The following is a 20342-nucleotide window of genomic DNA, read 5'->3' as shown; positions in this document are numbered from 1 at the left end:
CATATTGTTTTTCTCTTAACTTTTTTCTTCCAAAATTATAATACAGATTATTGCTAATGTCATAACAAAAAGAAATTTACCTTCTGTCTCCCCATTCAAATATCTTGTGTGTGACTAATGAGTTTCGTACAGCCTGCTAATGAGGCATGCAAAGATTTTTTGCTCCATGTTTGTATGAATTTACTAGTTTTGTTCTTTTCCGTGACTAAATTTTTATTCTTCTGCATTGTCAAACTGCCTACAGAATTGAAACTTTTAATCATAGGTTGGCCCAGTGTGCTTTTACAAATGCATCTCAGCAAAAATCCTCCCACTTAATAGAGAACAACTGAATATGCCACTCCTCACAATTGAGGGCCAAAATATCTATGTGACAGTCAGTAGTTGTTTTATAATGAGTGATATTTTCACTGTGGATTTTTCCTAATGCTAGTTAAGGGGAGAAAGAGGGAAACAAAACTTAGAGTGCATCTGTATAGTACAGGCACAGAAAAACAGTTTTTGTGAACAGTTTTTAATACTGTTTGACTCTTAACGTTACCATAATGTAACATGTTATAGAATTTGTCCTTCCAATTATTTTATGTATTGTGATCTAAGTTGAGCTTAAGTTAGTTGAAAAAAAGAGAAATAAATCCTCAAATCATCCTGTTCTGAAAAGGAAGGAAATTTTATTATGCTAATAAGTACAATAGTAAATCCCTCTTTAGAAGTTCAGTAATGCCAGTAGCAAGTATTGTGTTGGTAATTATAACAAACCTTTTTTGTGGAATTAGTAGGATTTGAACTACTAAAAGACTTATAATCAAAAGATTTTTTTGTAAGTAGTTAATGGTTATTTTTTATGTTAAAGCGTACAGAAAAGTGTGCATTTATGTTTGTGTGTGTCCTAATAGAAAAGTAAAATGCAGTGGGAAATGAACAAGGCAATTTTCTGTGTGTGTGTGTGTGTGTGTGTGTGTGTGTGTGTGTGTGTGTGCATGTTTAACAAATTTATAGCAATTTCTGTCTCAATAATTTACATTTTTGTATGTACGCATTATACTTTCTGGATTTCATTCTTTTATTCTTTTCCTTATATTTCCCTACATACATTCCACCATCCCAATCTGATTAAAATTAGAAATAATTTGTTACATCTCTTAACTTTTTGTTTCTTGCCAAGTAACATTTAGTCAAGAAGCATATTATTTTCTTTTATTACATAAAAAGGTAAAACTATTCAACCGAATAATGAAAACATTAATAGATTTGGAACAGTTTTTCTTCACTGGGGTGCAGTAAATAAATAATTTTTAAATTAAGTATTTGTAAACCAGGGGAAATGGCAAGAGAAATATAAGACATTCTGCTATTTTCCCTTTCGGGGGCAGGATGGAGGTTGAGGAGATATCTCAAGGATAAAATGCTTTGGTCTTCCATCCATATGAGTGCCAGAGATCCACAGTAGTTATTGATCTCCTTGACAACAAACCTCCCATATATTACAAGAATTGAATTGAAAATAGTACTAACATGATTGCTGGGGAATGAATGTGAATCTGAAACTGTCATGGTCATTCAAGTCAAGGTTAAGATGACCCCAATCAGCAGAAGCAGAAGAAATTCTGGCTACATGAGGCTTTTGAGTGCATTGTATAGTTTGAAAGAAAACAAAATAGGAATAAAATCCTGACAGCCTCATTCATTTTTATCAGGTATTAGGTCTATCACTTAAAGCTTTTTGGTTTCATTTTACTTACTTGCACAGTAAGAGAATTTTGCTGATTGAAGCCTCTGTGATCTCTAAAATTCCATGATTCTGTGTTTCTATCTTATGTGAGTCATCTCTAGTTCAGAAAGGTGGAATATTGGAGGATTGGTTTGTAGTAGCTTAGTGACTTACTGTCAAAAGCTGGAGTCACACAAGCAACTATTTCAAAAGATACGGTTACTTGCCATTTGCAGTAATAAAGATTTATTATCTTAACTCTTTATCATAAAGTTTACAGTTTGAATACTATAAAGTATACTACATATAAGGAACTTGATATAAAGAATCTATTCCTGCACATAGTAGTTATAGCAAAGATTTTGGGTTTATGAAGCCCTGGCTGTTTTCTCTGTAGCTGCTTTCATTCTTATGACTCTTTTGAAAAGTTTGCAGCTTTACCATATATGTTTAATATTTTGCAATAATTGGCCTTGTTCCTGAGCTGTTGGATTCGGGGCCGTAGCACTGTCTGAGAGGTTTACATTTCTCACAGTGAACCGGTCTCTTTTTCAGCTGCTTCCTGGCTTCTTTTTACTCAGGTTTCCACTGCTTTTTTTTTCTTCTTTCTTTTTTTAATGCTATGTTAAAGTATTGATATTTGCTTATATTTTCCATTATAATGCCTTTTAATCATGCATCATACTCAGAAACAGGGATTTGAATTTAAATGACAACGTTGGCTTACTATAATTTACCTTTTAAAAATTTGTCAAAGCTATTTCTTTAATTTCTTTTCCAAAGCAGATTTGAATGGCAGATTCAGTTTGCTTTATAGCATTTCTTAAAAGGCTAATGTCTTAAGCATGCCAAACTCATTAGCAATAGTCGAGTACATCTCTTTCTCTACTGCTACATAACTTTTAAGGAATATTAGTATGCATTAATGCATGCCTTCTAATGGACCTAAGACACCTAAAAGCATCTAAAACTACTTGGGTGCTGACCAGGGATTTAATTCAATTTTTTTCCAAACTGTGATATCGCATGCATGTGGAAAGCAGAATAACTGTAAAATGAAATGTCATTTTAGTTTTTCAGCCAGTTGATAAATTCAAAGAATATCAGTGCATTATATTGTCAGTCTTAGCTTTTAATGTAACTCAGAACCATGTGGTTCCAATTAAGCTTCATTACCAGCAGACTATGGTAGGGTCCTGATGAACCGCACCATAGAAGGAGCACTTTAGGATAAGCAGTCTATAACATGGAGAGAGTATTGGCAGCATAGCAGAGTACAAGTTTAAAAGTAACTTGGTGTAAAAAGTAGGCAAGGAAGAAATGGACATACTTGGTAAGCACAGGAGGGGTGATAGTAACAAGGGATTTAGCTGTGTTAAATAGGGACTTTGGTACAAAGTTTCTTTTTTGGCATCTTTTGACTCACATAATAGGAGTTTTATAGTGTTGTTACTTTGTGATGGCCCTGGTTATCCTTGTTTTTTTCATTGATTCTATGAGCATTTCTTAGTATTGTGTGACCAAAATAGATTCAGACATTGAATACCTACAAATCCACCTATTTCCCTTTTCCCTTCTCCATTAACCTGCCGCCACTGAAATCTGGAGCCAAAAGTATCTGGTAAGTACCCATAGATTTCCTTGAGTTTGCCAACTCTTCTGTAGGATCGTCATTTAAATAGCCATGAGCTATAACCTGTGTGGCTGTTTATATTAGATTCTTTTTTGTGTACTTGTATTTATGTTTATTTAGTCACAGAAATAGTGGAGCAGAAGGTGGTAGAGGAAAAAAAAATTGTGAAGGTGTGCTGGCAATTCTGTCTTCTAAATTCACCTAAGAGGCCTTTAGTAAAATTTGCCTGCTCACTAAAAATGTGTTGCAGGTGCCTAAGACAGACCAGGATTACAAACTTGAGATTTTGATGATTTGGAAACAGTTTATCTAAATTTTATTGTAGATACCTAGTTACAGATTAGAGTTGGCAAAATGGCTTATTTAAAAAAAAAAAAAAAAAACAATCTAATCTCACAGTGCTTCTGCTGTACAGGATTAGTCTTGAAAAACTTAAATGAAATGACCTTAGATTTAGGGCTATTATGACTAAGCAGTTCTTCGGTTCTTTTTATTATCTTTCTCATTATGTCTAAATCATATTACTAAGAATGCTTTCCTTTAACGCAAATACTGTTCATGACACCTGCACAAAATACAACTAACCTGTTAAATCCTGTGCAGTACTTTTCTGCTGAGCACTGTGTTTCCTTCTTGCTCTCTTCTCTGTTGAAGTGAAAGAGAGTTAAAAATAGAATATTCTTTGGAGCCCTCCAGGGAAGTGCCTAAGCCATCAATTTATATTGTCCTAGTTCTCTTTGCTTGCAGAATTAATTGTGCTTTCCTCTGCAAGTGCTGGAAGAAATGGGATAATACTGCAGCAGTGCAGTTCTTTCACAAAGGAGAATGACAGTGTTAAATAACACCTATGTTGAGATCTGGATGTTTATTCTTTTATTGGTTATCACTTACATTGGCATTGCCTGCTTTACAAAATACGTACTTTCCCACAATACTGGCACAAATTTGTATAGGTGATATATAGATCCTATTTTCCTCTGACTTTCAGGTTAAACCTAGAAAAATCACAGGAAAGATTTTTTTTTTTAAATTTCTGGTGTACTGAAACACTTCTTATTAAGGAATAATTTAGGTGTGGCCAAGTTGGTGATTTATTGAGTGTTAAAATACTAGAAACACTGTTCTCTTAGAATTATTTTTCTTCCAAGTTTTTAAGTTATAGCTAATTAACATACAATACAATAATAGTTTCAGGTATAGATTTTAGTTATTGATCACTTACCTACAACATCCAGTGCTCATCACACCCAGTGCTCTCCTTAAAACCCATCACCTATTTTTTTTAAGTTCATTTTTCAAGTAATCTCTACATCTATTGTGGAGCTTAAACTCATGACCCCAAGATCAAGAGTGACCCCCTACCCATCACCTATTTAACCCATCCCCCCTACCACCTCCCCTCTAGTAACCTAATGGTACTTTTCATTCTCTAAGAGGCTACTTCCGCTTTCTCAGTTTTCAACTTTCTCCCTCTTTAAAGATCGTTGTATTGTTTTTCTCATACTTGATGGTCTTCAAACTGGATACTATTGAAACCATCAGAACTATGTCCCTTCCCTTCCTTTTGTCTGAATAATTAGATGATGAACCTAAGCCACCGTGCCACTTCTCCACTAAGTGCCCCTCTGTAACAGTTAGCATGCTCAGTCAGTCAGGATGCTCAGCAGCCTGAGATGTCTCTGTTTAAACACAGGTTCAGAGGAGTGAGCAACTTGAACAGTTCTTATAGATGTAAATTTTACTTACCACATGTACATAAAGTGAGGCATGCCTGTGATTAGATGATCCTTTATATTATATTGCTAATAAAATATTAATGATTTTGTCTTGCATAGGCAGTGGTAATATTCTTTAATTTGATCAGTAGGATAATATGGATTTTTGCTTGTTTGTTTTCAGTGCTTTCCAACCAAATATTTCTAGTTTTCCCTGTAGTTGTAGTAACTTTAACCATCATAGATCCTGTGGTCTTCAGTCATCTTTTTTGCAGCTTTTCATTTCCTGGTCTTTAGAGAGTATACTCCAGAACTATATACAACTAGCTGCTAGGTTGTGGTTTGTGTGTTGTCATTATTGTAATGAATGGTCAAACATCTCATTGTGACTTCTAGAAAAATGTTCAGGTACCTGTCCAAGTTACCAGTAGAATTCCCCTCCTGTGGTGCCAGGAGTATAAAATGTTAAAGGATGCTTTTTTTTTGTTTATTTGTTTTTTTATTTTTTTAATGTTTTCTTTTTGAGACAGAGCATGAGCAGGGTAGGGGCAGAGAGAGAGGGAGACACAGAATCTGAAGCAAGCTCCAGGCTCTGAGCTGTCAGCACAGAGCCCAGCGCGGGGCTTGAACTCACGAAGTGTGAGATCATGACCTGAGCTGAAGTTGGTCGCTTAACCAACTGAGCCACCCAGGCGCCCCCCCCTTTTGTTTTTTTTTTTTAATAGTTATGACAGGCTTAGAAAGATCCCTCAGGTCCTGGCAATGTCCTCCCAGTGTGGTTCATACCTGCTGGGCTTTCCTACCTCAAGTTTAAAAATGAATGTAAACCTACTGAAGGTATAGAAAAGAATCATTGCTTCACAATAACTTAAAATTTCACCCATGATACAGTACATGCCTCTTTGTACACAGGTGTCCAAGTTAAAGCTCCCCTTACCCCATTGGGTGTAAAGTCTGACTTCTTGGCAAAACAACTCAACTTTGTGGAGAAGAGCCAGATTATGAATTTCTGCCAAAGAAATCTTAAATTGGTTCATCTGGGATATGGCAACAGAGTATACATTTTGAGCAAAGTCAGCCTTTTAAGCAAAATAGTGAAGCTAAACCCCAACAAGGAATATTGAAGATTGGTCTGAAAAATACCTAGGTTGAGAGACACAGACCAAGGGACATGAACCTGAAATATTTGAGCATCCTTTTCCTCTTCCCAACTATTTCTTATAGGTGGGAGATCTAATTATAATAAGGCAAGGAAGTGTAATCTTGAAATACAAAAGGTCACAAACCATGCACCTTAAGAGTAATGGACAACACAAGTGAAGGAGAGTCCCTCCCAGTGAGAGGACATTATGGGCTGATTGTATAAACTCTTTGAGATGAAGTCTTTTTTAACCCCAAGTTCCTGTAACTACCATCTGGACTAATTCCAACAACTTTTCATTCTGATTCCTGTTTTGGATAACCACATTTATACTTAAAAAAAAATAATCTTCAATTCAAATGAAAAAAGTTTGCCAGTTAACTGACTATTTTCAATCATTCCTTTGTTTCCCCTTTAATTTATCTTGAGACTTAAGCATCTTAAACTACAGTAAAAGTTCATTAACCAAAATTCTCAGAAAATGGAAGGAGCCTAGGTGTTTAGTGTTCTGCTTACTGTAATACTCTTTCTATTTCAACGTTTGTCCCTGAGAAAAGTAAATTTTAGAATCAGAATAGTATGTGCAAACCCCCTTTGGCAAAGTATGAGTCTCTCTGTCCTTTTGTTTCTTCATCCCAAGAAATAAGGGTAATAATTGTACCTATTTCATAAAATTGTTAGCACTAAATGAGTTAGCATATATAAAATACTTAGAACAGTGCCCAAAACCTAATAAATGTCATGTAACTGTTAGCTACTAATGTTACTTTGTGGTGTCATTTAAAAAAATGACAGTTACGTACTATTCTAAGTGAAGAGGCATAGGAATTTTGGGCTAAATTTGTGTTTTGTCTGAATTCCAGAGTGGCCACAGGAAATGGAGATAGTTTGTTCTTTTAGCTTCTTAATCCAGGCCTTTTCTTTAAATTAAAATAGAGAATTCAGATCAATTGTTTTCTTTTCTGATTCTCTGATTGTTAAAACCTGAGGTCTAAGTATGTTCTAAGAACATTTACTTAAATATTTTCTTCCCATAGTTTTTAAAAAATTTCTCTTGAGCTTCTCCATAGCTATGGAAACATTACAGGGAAAAGGTTTTGAAACAGTATGTACCCTTTCTAGAAATAAAGTAAGTGGATATATATATTTATATCCGTCCATAGAAATAAGGCTACCTATACGTACAACATATAAATGGTGACTATCTATGAGTAATTGTTTTACGAAAATGATTTTTTCCATAGTGGCTTTTTCCTTTTTCATATTTTCCAAATGTTCTACCATAAAAACCTATTGTATAATCAAATAAAGCTTTTTTTAGGGATATTTTAAATGTGCAGATTTATTCAGAAATATTCTAATGAAACCTTCACTTCAGGCTTTACATATTAACTATAAACTAAAATGTTTCATGTTCTTTTCTATCATGTAAGCTCCTTGAGGTTAATGACATGAAATCTGCATTTCAGCTGCAGTGCAGTTTCTTTGGAGAGGATTAATGAGTGACCCGTGAATTCATGAATCCACTGAGGTGATTCATAATCACAGAGTCAGGTTTCATTTTAATGAAATGGCAATTAAATGTGTTTAACCTTACTTGAAACATGTTACCTTGAAACTTAAGTTGAGCTATTGCTTTCAGAGCCATTTAATAAACATGGACAGTGAAAAATGCCATTCTCAGCCAGCCTGTCAGCACACAGAGTAAGCCTCTGGTTTCATGTAGAAGCATGTATTATTTTGATTCTATTATGTTACGAATATGTTTTCCTCGAGGCCCCTGGGTGGCTCAGTTGGTTAAGTGTCCGACCGGCTCAGGTCATGATCTCACAGTTTGTGGGTTCGAGCCCCATGTCGGGCTCGGTGCTGACAGCTAGCTCAGAGCCTGGAGCCTGTCTTCGAATTCTGTGTCTCCCTTTCTCTCTGACCCTCCTCTGCTCACACTGTCTCTCTCAAAAATAAATAAAACATTAAAAATTTTTTTTAAAAAAAGAATATGTTTTCCTCTATTCAGTGAGTATAAATATTGAGAGCCCATTTACTGGCTTAGCTCTGTGATAGCTGATACAGGTTTTCTTTGTTTTTAATAGGAAAGAGTGTTAAAGTTTCTAACCTTATTAAAAAGCAGTCCATTTCATTGTTTTGTTTTTTAAAGGCATACCTACACCATGAGAGAACAATTAAAAAAGAACAATTTTAGATAGAACCTGTGTTTTTTTTTTTTTTAAAGTATAATTAACATTCAGTGTTACTGGTTTTGGGTGTGTAGTATAATTCTGTTTATCAAAATACCTATACTCCTAATCCCCTTCACCTATTTCATCCATCCCACCAACCACTTCACCTCTCATAACCACCTAGTTATTCTATTTAACTGTTTTTTTTGTTGTTTTAATCTTTTTTCCTGTGTGTTCCCTTGTTTCATTTCCGAAGTTCTACATATGAGTAAAATCCTAATAGTATCCGTCTTTCTCACTGACTTATTTCACTTAGCATTGTATCCTCTAGGTATATCCATGTAATAGCAAATAGCAAGATTTCATTATTTTTGTATGGCTGAGAAATATTCCATTGTTGGTATTTATGATACCACATCTTCTTTATCCATTCATCAGTCGATGGACACTTGAATTGCCTCCATATCTTGGCTGTTATAAATAATTTGGCAGTAAACATAGGGATGCATATATCTTTTTGAATTAGTGTTTTCATTTTCTTTGGATAAATAGTATAATTGCTGGATCATGCTGTAATTCTGTTTTTAAATTTTTGAAGAACCTTCATACTGTTTTCTGCTGTAGCTGCACCAGGTAGCATTCCTCCAGCAGTACACAAGTTTTCCTTTTTCTCTACATTCTCACCAATGCTTTTTATTTCCTGTGTTTTTTTATTTTAGCCATTCTGACAGATCTAAGGTGATATCTCATTGTGGTTTTGATTTGCATCAAAACCTCATGATAAGTGGTGATGGGCATCTTTTCATGTGTCTGTTGGCCATCTAGATATCATCTTTGGAGAAATGTCTGTTCACATCCTCTGCCATTTTTTAATTGGATTATTTGAGGGGTTTTGTTGTTGACTTGTATAGTTTTTTATGTATTTTGGATATTATCAGAAATATCATTTGCAAATATCTTCTCCCACTCAGTAGGTTACCTTTTGTTTGTTTGTTTGTTTTATTGATGGTTTCCTTTACTGTGCAGAAGCATTTTAATTTGGTGTAGTCCCAATAGTTTAGTTTCGCTATTGTTTCTCTTGCCCAAGGAGACATATCTAGAAAAATGTTTCTTTTTTTAATTATTTTATTTTATTTTAGATGGGGTGGGCAAGCACTAACAGGACTCTGTCTCTCTCTCCCTTCTTCCTTCCCTTCCTCCCTCTCTACTTTTAATGAGTCTGGGTAATGGTTTATCAGTTTTGTTGATCTGTTCAGAGAACCAGCTCCTGATTTCATTGATCTATTCTATTGGGTTTTTAGTACCTGTTTTATTTATTTCTGCTCTGATCTTTATTATTTCCTTCCTTCTACTGGCTTTGGACTTTGTTCTTTTCCTGGCTCCTTTAGATGTAAAGTTAAATTGATAATTGGAATTTTACTTGCTTCTTGAGGTAGACTTGCATTACTATAAACTTCCCTGTTAGAACAGTTTTTGCTGCATCCCAAAGATTTTGGTCCATTGTATATTCATTTACATTTGTCTCCATGTATTTTTTTATTAATTCCTCTTTGATTTCTTGGTTGATCCATTTTAGTAGCATGTTATTAAGGCTCCATATATTTGTGGGGTTTTTTTAATGGTGTCTATATTAATTTTTGAGAGAGTCCATGTGGGAGAGGGGCAGAGAGAGGAGAACAGAGGATCCAAAGTGGGCTCCGCATGGACAGCAGCAAGCGTGATGTGGGGCTCAAACTCATGAACCATGAGACCATAACCTGAGCCAAAGTCAGACACTCAACCCAGTGAGCCACCCAGGCACCCCTCACAAGTGTTTTTATAGAAAGATGTAGTCATTTCACAATAATGAAATGTCATATACAGTAGGACAAAATTAAATATTATAAACCAGAAAAGTTTATAAATTTAAAAGTTTATGGTTTTCATAGATATAAAAAGATTATCATAGCATTAGTATTATCCCTTAAAATTATTTTTTTACTTTCTATAATTTTTTTTAATAATGTATATCCAAGTTAGCACATGGTACAGCAATGATTTCAGGAGTAAATTCCTTAAGCCACTTACCCATTTCTCCCATCCCCCCTCCAGCAACCCTATGTTTGTTCTCCATTTACGAGTCTCTTATGTTTTGTCCCCCTCCCTGTTTTTATATTATTTTTGCTTCCCTTCCCTTTTGTTCATCTGTTTTGTATCTTAAAGTCCTCATATGAGTGAAGTCATTGTTTTTCTCTGGCTAATTTCACTTAGCATTATACTCTCTCGCTCCATCCATGTAGTTGCAAATGGCAAGATTTCATTCTTTTTGATTGCCAAGTAATACTCCATTATATGTATATACCACATCTTCTTTATCCATTCATCCATCAGTAGACATTTGGGCTCTTTCCACACTTTGGCTTTTGTTAATAGTGCTGCTATAAATAGTGGGGTGCATGTGCCCCTTTGAAACAGCATACCTGTATTCCTTGGATAAATACCTAGTAATGCAATTTCTGGGTCATAGGGTGGTTCTATTTTTAGTTGAGGAACCTCCACACTGTTTTCCAGAGTGGCTGCACCAGTTTGCATTCCCACCAGCAGTGCAAAAGAGATCCTCTTTCTCCACATCCTCACCAACATCTGTTGTTGCCTGAGTTGTTAATGTTAGGCATTCTGACAGGTGTGAGGTGGCATCTCATTGTGGTTTTGATTTGTATTTCCCAGATGCTGAGTGATGTTGAGCATTTTTTCATGTGTTGGTTGGCCATCTGGATGTCTTCTTTGGAGAAGTGTCCATGTGTTTTGCCCATTTCTACACTGGATTAGTTGTTTTTTAGGTGTTGAGTTTCAGGAGTTCTGTGTACATTTTGGATACTAACCCTTTATCTGATATGTCAGTTGCAAATACATTCTGTCAGTTGCCTTTTAGTTTTGCTGATGGTTTCTTTCGCTGTACAGAAGCTTTTTATTTTGATGAGGTCCTAGTAGGTTCATTTTTGCTTTGGTTTGCCTTGCCTCTGGAGACATGTTAAATAAGAAGTTGCTGCTGCTGAAGTCAAGCAGATTTTTGCCTGCTTTCTCCTCTAGGATTTTGATGGCTTCCTGTCTTACGTTTAGGTCTTCCATCCATTTTGAGTGTGTTTTTGTGTATGGTGTAAGAAAGTGGTCCAGGTTTTTTTTCCTGCATGCTGCTGTCCAGTTTTCCCAGCACCATTTGCTGAAGAGACTGTCTTTATTCCATTAGATAGTCTTTCCTGCTTTGTCAAAAATTAGTTGGCCATATATTTGTGGGTCCATTTCTCTGTTCCCTATTCTGTTCCATTGATCTGAGTGTCTGTTTTGTGCTACCATGTATTCGTGTTTTCAAATCTTTTCTTGTGGTTGATTGCTAGTTTCATACCATTGTGGTCAGAAAAGATGCATAACATGTTTTAAGTTTTTTTCAATTTATTGAAATTTGTTTTGTGACATGACACATGATCTATTTTGGAGACTGTTTCATGTGCACCTGAACATATATGCTGCTGTTTTTGGATAGAATGTTCTGAATATATCTGATAGGTTCATCTGATCCAGTGTGTCATTCAGAGCCACTGTTTCCTTGTTTTCTGTCTGGATGATGTATCCATTGATGTAAATGGGGTATTACAGTCCCCTCCTGTTACTGTATTACTATCATTTCTTCTTTGATGTCTCTTAACAGTTACTTTATGTATTTAGGAATTTCAAAGTTAAGTGTATATAGGCCCTTGTTGGATTGTTCCCTTTAACATTACATACTGTGCTTCTTTGTCTCTTTTAAATCTTTGTTTTACAGACTGTTTTGTGCAATGTAAGTTTTGCTACCCTAGCTTTGTTTTCACTTCCATATTCATGGTAATGTATTTGTATCCCTTAACTTTCAGTCTGCATGTGTATTTAGGTCTAAAGTGAGTCCCTCTCTTTTTAAAGACTTTTTTCTAAATTTTTTAAAAATGTTTTTTATTTCTCTCTGAGAGAGAAACAGTGTGAGCAGGGGAGGGTCAGAGAGAGAGGGAGATACAGAATCCGAAGCAGGCTCCAGGATCTGAGCTAGCTTTTGGCACAGAGCCCAACGCAGGGCTCAAACCCACGAGTTGTGAGATTATGACCTGAGCCGAAGTTGGACGCTTAACCGACTGAGCCACCCAGGCGCCCCTAAAGTGAGTCTCTGGTAGGCAGTGTATAGATGGGTCTTGCTTTCTTATCCATGAATTCACCCTGTGTCTTTTGATTGGTGCCTTTAGTCTATTTACATTCAAAGTAGTTATTGATGGGTATATATATATACTGCCATTTTGTTAGTTGTTTTATGGTTACTTTTGTAAGTTTGTCTCTCTTCCTTTCTTCTTTTGCTCTCTTTCTTTGTGACTTGATGGCTTTCATCAGTCAAATGCTTAGATTGCTTTCTCTTTATTTCTTGTGTATCTATTACAGGTTTTTGTTTTGTTACCATTAGGCTCATATATAATATGGATAAAGAAGTCTGTATTACATTGATAGTCTATTTAAACTTTGAACCTGTTGTAAAAGTACTAAATTTTTACTCCCCTCCAACTCACATTCTGTGTATATGATGTCATACTTTACAGCCTTTTTCAAAAAAATTTTTTAAGTTTATCTATTTTGATAGAGAAAGGGAGAGAGAGAATCCCAGGCAAGTTCCACGCTCAGTGCAGACGTCAGCCTGGGACCTCTTGACCCCACAATTGTGAGATCATGAACTGAGGCTAAGTCAAGAGCTGGCCGCTAAACCAGCTGAGCCACCCAGCCACCCCTGCTTTACACCCTTTAATTTTGTGGATCCCTTGACTGATTTTCATAGATATATTTATTTTACTGCTTTTGTGCTTTACCCTTAGTAATTACCCTCAGTGATTAATCTGCCACTCTGATTGTGTTTCTGTTTACATAATGAAATTTTTTTCATTGATAATTTTGTTACTCCTGATTATGGCCTTTTCTTTCTACTCAAAGAATGCCCTTCAGGGTGGCTAGTCAGTTAAGCATCCGACTGTTGATCTCACCTCAGGTCTTGATCTCAGGGTCATGAGTTCAGGCCCTGCATTGGACTCCATGCTGGGAGTAGAGCCTCCTTAAAAAAATTAAAATAAAATTCTCTCTTTACCTCACTACTTTCAGTTACTAAGTATCTTGGTGTGACCCTCCTTTGATTGAATTTGCTGGAGGCCTTCTGTGCCTTCTGAATCTGAATGTCTATTTCCTTCCTCAAATTAAGGATGTTATCAGCTATTATTTCTTCAAATTAATTTTCTTCCTCCTTTCTCTCCCATCTCTTCCTAGCATCCCAGTAATGCAAATGTTACTACACCTGGTGATGTCACTGAGCAACCTTAACCTATTCTCATTTTTTATTATTATTATTGTTTCTTTTTGCTGTTCAGCTTGTTTCCTTTTCATTACCTGCCTTCCAACTCACTGATCTGTTCTGTATCCTCTAATCTGCTAACTCTCTCTAATACATTTTTCATTTTGATTATCGAATTCTTCATCTCCGACTGGTTCTTTTTTGTATTTTCTCTTTGTTGATGTTCACATTGAGTTGGTCCCATTTTTTTTCCCTCAAGTCCAGTAGTGTCATTATGACCACTGCTTTGAATTCTTTATCCTGACATATTGCTGGTCTGTTTGATTTGGCCCTTTTGCTGCAGTTTTGCCCTGTTCTTTCATTTGAGATGTATTCTTGTCTCCTCATTTTGTCTAACTCTCCATGTTTGTTTCTGTGTATTAAGAAGGTCAACTATGTCTACTGATCTTGAAAGTAGTGGCCTTAAGAAGAGGTCCAGTGGTGCTCTGTAGCACAGTGTCCCCTCTTTACCAGAACCAGGTGCTTCACGGTGGCTCCTCTGGGTTACTTGTGCTCTGCTTTTGTGGCTGAGCCACTGTGGCCTTCAGTCCTTTTGGCTGCAATGGCCCACTTTGCATGTTGTGGGTAGGATTTGGTCGCTGTGCCATTTAGGACCCAGACTGTGACCAGGAGTCACTTGGGAGTGCCTCTCATCCTTGTCGGGGCTGCTTGCAGAATGTGACTCAACAGGAGCCACTTAGGGTTGTTACCTGTAGCATTTAAAACATCTGAAATAAGGCAGAGAACAAAATTATAAGAAGATTAATGTGAGCACTTTAAAGATATTTTAAAGTGTTTCACGTGGGGTTTGTTTTTTGTTTGTATTTTGTTTTTTTGAGAGAGGGAGAGCACGCTCCATGCTTATTATAAAGCCTGACACAGGGCTTTATACCATGACCTCGGGATCATGACCTGAGCCAGAATCAAGAGTCAGATATTCAACTCACTGAGCCACCAAGGCACCCTTACATTCTTGTTTTTAATAGCTCCACTGCTATTTAAAGAATATGCTCACAGTTTGCTTATGCTGCTTTTTTTAAAATTTTTAATGTTTATTTTTGAGAGCGACAGAAACAGAGCGTGAGCCGGGGAGGGGCAGAGAGAGGGAGAGACACAGAATCTGGAGCAGGTTCCAGGCTCTGAGCTGTTAGCACAGAACCCAACAGGGGGCTCAAACTCATGAACCACGATCATGACCTGAGCCAAAGTCGGATGCTTAACCGATTGAGCCACCCAGGTTCCCCTATACTATTTTCTGACATTTTTCTTTTTCCTTAAGTCCAAGCCTAAGTGTTACTACTTCTTTCAGGATTAATTTCCCCCTCCTATTTTCATAAGTCCTAATTATACTCCTATTCTGATACAGTGTCAGGGCTAGGAATACCTTATTCAAAGATATGAGACCATGTCTTACTCATCTTTATATCCCCACCAGTAACATCCTGGGTTCACAGCATAATACCCTATGTAACAAATGATGGAGTACTGGAGTCAGATATTTTAGATTTTATGTTATGTTGTCACATTTTCAAACTTGCATGACATTTGTGTGGAGATATACTGTGGCATGGATATTAATGGGGATTAGGTTGCATTAGGGAATCTAAAATACCAATGGAGGGGCGCCTGGGTGGCTTAGTCGGTTAAGCATCCGACTTTCGCTTAGGTCATGATCTCGCGGTTCGTGGGTTCGAGCCCCGCGTCGGNACGCTGTCTCTCTCTCTCTCCTAGAAATAAATAAAAAATTTTAAAATAAATAAATAAATAAATAAATAAAATACCAATGGAAATTTGCAGATGCAAATTCCATGATGTAATGTCCTGTGACATGGAATGTATAGCTATTTATTGAAAGTGTTCTCTGTCAGATGATTTTTTTTTTATAAGAGAGAATTTTAGGCTAGAAGGCTCCAGTGTGAATCTCCAAGAATTAGTAAATTTAAATAAATAAAGGAAATCAGAACCACATTTGCACATAAATTGGCTTTTTTTTCCCAAAGTATTATTTCAAGGTAACCTATAACTTCGAATATATTTTGAATAAACTTTAAAAATAATATGAGAAACAGTTGTGAAGTTCCTTGGGAGGATGTGATTATTTAAGTCGAGGTATTTTAAGTCAGATTACATTACAGTGAATTCTGCCAGGTATCTGCATTTTTCTTTTCAATTGTATAGGACTATTGGTCTGACAAGTACATTGTAAGTTACTTTCACAGTCTGTAAAGAGCTGAGCCCAAATTCTGCAACTGCAATATATGTTTGTGTATGTGTATGTTTTGAGATGGTATTTCCAACACAAGGAAAGATCATATCTTCACATCCCATTTCTATTCCTACCCTTTATGTTCCTAGTGTATGTATTGATGGTGCTAGGAATTTAGAGCATGAATTTGAAATACATGTGATTTGGTAAAATAAGAAGAGGGATGAATGTTAACTGTTAGACTAAAGGACAAGGGGAAAAGAAACTTACTTGTCCTTTACAAGAAGGAAGATTCTTCTCCCCTTGTCCTTTATCTGCCTACAAGTTTAAGTATTATAGAAAATTCACTCACAGAAAGGTTTAGGAAATAGCATATTATCACTTCATTTCTGACTAGGATTAAAATATAAATTTTCTATACAAAGTTAGAATACACAGAAGTCATTTATAACGTGGTCTTAAAGCAGCATTGCCATAGAAGTAGCATAAGTTTACAAAACCCTTGACTATTAAACAGTTCACTATAACTGGACTTTTACTTTGATGTTTGGTCTGAATATGTTTTTTATTTAACAAATAGGCTTTTTATTTCTTTCTTTGGCAAAGGTTAATGCGAGATTATATCCAGTTACTTAGTCATTGAGCAGAATCACTGAGGCTTCCAGACAACTATAGTGATACTGTTATCCACAGTTTAGTACATGAGATGGGATCTTTACCATTTCTGTTGCTTAAGGGATTAATAACCATAGAAATGAAAACTGATATTTATAAGATAGCAAAGTATATTTATGCTATTACCAGAGAAATCATTTCATTGACCTTTTGTTGTAGAAGTTTGTATAGGCAATAGTTTGATTCATCTTTGTAGAAATTTTTCAAATACCCTGAAGCTGGATGGTTATTTTTATCTGGTTTCTTTAAGGAAGGAAGGAGGGAAGGAAGGGAGGGAGGGAGGGAGCGAGGGAAGGAAGTAAAAATGATTTCTGGTAGCTTCTAGTGATTTACTTAAGTTTTNTAAATAACTGATTACTTGGGGGCACCTGGGTGGCTCAGTCGGTTGAGCGGCTGACTTCAGCTCAGGTCTTGATCTCATGGTTCGGGAATTCAAGCCCCGCATCAGACTCTGTGCTGACAGCTTGGAGCCTGGAGCCCGCTTCGGATTCTGCATCGTCTTCCCTCTCTGCCCCTCCCCCACTGGTGCCCTTCTTTCTTTCAAAAATAAATAAACGTTTAAAATATTTATAAATAAATAACTGATTACTTGAAAAAAGTAAATTTATACTTTTAATTTACTACTCAGGTTACTAATAGTGCCTTCAGCTTAGAGAACAGTTGTCCCTTAGGTGTTTGATGTGTGACTTCAGGTAAATTACTTAATCTCTTTAAGGACCTATTTGTCTGTCATGTGACCTTAATAATACAATAAGGAAATGATCTAAAAACTTGGTACATAACTCCATTTTCCTTGTGCCCTTGACACATTCCTAATATAAGGATGCGTATCTTAGTATGCCAACCATTCTTTTAAAGTGGTTCTCCTCTACTTTCGGTTTTCAGAAGAGCCAGGTTCATGGGCATGCAATCTCTGATGTTACATAGGGCCCTGTGTTTGATTTAATGCTCTGGATTAATGCTCTCAAAATTCTTAATAATTTTCAACAAACAGCCCTACATTTTCCTCTTGCACAGGGACCAGAAATTATGTAGCTAGTCATGTTCCTCAGAAATCAGTTGTCATAGTCGATTATAATATACACTGAATGGTAACTGTCTGTGTAAACCATAAAATTTCCTTAACTACAAAGGAAATCTTGGTACAGAAATTTTATCTGAATGTATTTTAAGTGGGGAGAAATACAGCTGAGAGTCACCTCTACAGTAAATCCTTTAAATATTAGCTCTTGTAATGAGGGTTTTTAACATTTGCCGTTTTAACAGAGTTCTATCATTTTTTTTTTTTTTGTCATCTTAAGACACAAAAGTATTTGCTTAAAACACAAGAACATTCTGTTACATGAAGAAAATTAAATTCAAAGCAGGGTTTAACTCATTATGCCATTACAGGTTATCAAGTTATACCCAACCACCAGCAAAACTACCAAGGACTAGTTGGAGTTCAGCAACCCCAGAGTCAGAGTCTAGTTGGTGGCCAGCCCAACAGCATTGGAAATCAGATCCAAGGAGTAGTCATCCCATATCCTTCAGTGCCATCATACCAGGTATGTTGTCACTATAAACATCTTTGGGTAGAGGTGACTTTGAATACATAAAATGTATAACTACAGTGCATCTTCTCTCTTTTTGTCATATGGTGGAAATTATTCTGTGGTACATAATTTTATAGTTGTAAGAGTTGTATTAGTCATAGCAGCTTTGTTTTACTCTCATTGTATTGCTTTTTATTCATTCATTTCTTTAATTTTTATAAATATTAAATGTAAGCTACCATGTGAACCACATTGGTATTGGCAAACAAATTTTCTTAGGCATTGTCTATGTTTTCAGTGATATAAATATATAATAAGCAAGTATCTGATTCTTCAGCTCCTTAGAAAGTCATGTTGAGAGTGGAATGATAGGAAAAATAGAGGTAGAGGTCAGTATTTAAAAGAGTGAGGTAGAATACAAACTATAAATCACTGTTTATAGAATAGAGAAGAATGTCAAGTTTTTTATGCTGGAACTGATCTTTTTCCCTACCCCCAGTCCCAGAAAGGAATGGCATATGATACATTTAAAATGTTGTGGATTTTACTACATAAAATGAGTTATGAAGTATATCTTGTCTTTATATATCCCTGAATAATTTACACAAGCACAGAATAATTCTTCTTACAAAATACTGAATATAGTTTAACAGAGAACTGCTTCACTTCAAAAAAATTATTATTATTGATTCCATTTACTTAAAAGTCATAAAATTGGGGCACCTGGTGGCTCAGGTGGTTAATTAAGTGTCTGACCTCAGCTCAGGTCACGATCTCACAGTTCATGAGTACAAGCTCCGCATCAGGCTCTGTACTGACATTGCAGAGCCCACTTGAATCCTCTGCCTCCTCTCTGCCCCTTCTACCCCCACTCAAAATAAACTTTAAAGAAATAAGTAAAAGTCATAAAACTATTTGAGTTTTCTATTTAGAAAATGTTTTGGATTTTAATTTATAGTTCTAAAGTAGAAATACCTATGGTTTCTTGTATAGGTCAGTTATAATTAGTATAATATGAAACATTTTCAGAAATTTGTTTTATTAGCCTAATGGCTTTCCATAGCTAAATCTGTTGTTAAGAAATCCAAAGACCATTTCCATTCATCTCAACGAGGTAAAGACAATCTAGTTAGGAAGATAAATGTACATGTAAACAAGTTGATGATGTATACAGTCTCATAACAGGATCATGAAATAGAACCATGAATAGATTAAGAACTTAAATACAGAACTTCTCTGGAAAGATAAAAACCTTCAACTAGCTCTTAAAAGAAAATTGTGGGCATAAATTGGTTAAGAAGAAATCCTGGGGATAGGGAAGGATATGAACAAAGATGCTAGCATATTCCATATAGTTCCAGAAGTTTTAAATTGAAATTAAATGTAAACTACAGAATTGTCATGGGCTAGTGAGCACTAAGAGTATGTGTAGTTTTCTAGCTTCCTGCTAATAGAAATCAACTAAGGAAGAAAGAAAAGATAAATATAAAATTAGATTTTATATTTTTGTTTACTCTCCAGTCCCCATGCTTTTTACTCCTTATCCTCTGTACTTGAGCTCGGGCACTCATACTGCTCATCCCCTACTTCTCCATAGCTAGATATTATCCAGGATCAGTACCAGGCCAGGAACTCTGCCTTGTCAAAGACGTTGGTCATGCTACCTAACCCAGTACCCAGGCACTGTGAAAATAAGATCTGCCCTTCACCTTTAAGGGGTTCACAGTCTGGTGTGAGTAATATACTTTTTGAATAAATTACAGACTTGTTAGTGTAGTTTAAAAAAAAAGCAAAAAAGAGCTAGATACTGAAAAATGTTTCAATGCTAAGCCAGTAATTATAATTTCTGCATACCTTTTTTTATAAGTTATAAATCATTTCTCAAGGTATTTTATATAATCTTCAAACTGGGTAAGACTATGAGAAGAATGGCTCTGTAGAGCATTGAAAACTTGCCTTATAATTCCTACTACCTCTGGTAGACAGTTTAGGTGGTGATAAAATGCCATCTAAAAAATAACCCAGAAAAATTATCTGTCCTTAGTAGAATGTATTTGGTGGCCATATGTCTCAAGTACTGTTCCCTCTCTCTTTTTTGGTACTTTAATTTTTTCTACAGAAGAGTTATTCTGTAGCTTAAATTATCTAGATTGAGCTGTGTCATTTTCCCTAGATCTGTCT

General features: G+C 35.8%; 1 protein-coding gene across 9 annotated transcripts in view; it reads left to right on the top strand.

Annotated features, from left to right (window-relative positions):
- Positions 1–20342, top strand: part of R3HDM1 (R3H domain containing 1) — a 127711-nt gene that overhangs the window by 59394 nt on the left and 47975 nt on the right. For all 9 annotated transcript variants that reach the window (XM_077747832.1, XM_077747828.1, XM_077747824.1 and 6 more), the window contains one exon: positions 18019–18173. In XM_077747832.1, the coding sequence (XP_077603958.1) occupies positions 18019–18173 (155 nt within the window). The remainder of the gene's footprint in view (positions 1–18018; positions 18174–20342) is intronic.

This window comes from Crocuta crocuta, unplaced genomic scaffold (genome assembly GCF_008692635.1).
Source record: "Crocuta crocuta isolate KB4526 unplaced genomic scaffold, BGI_CrCroc_1.0 scaffold427, whole genome shotgun sequence".
NCBI lineage: Eukaryota > Metazoa > Chordata > Mammalia > Carnivora > Hyaenidae > Crocuta > Crocuta crocuta.
The sequence above is the reverse complement of the archived record's forward strand: the minus strand, read 5'-3'. Positions and strand labels throughout refer to the sequence as shown.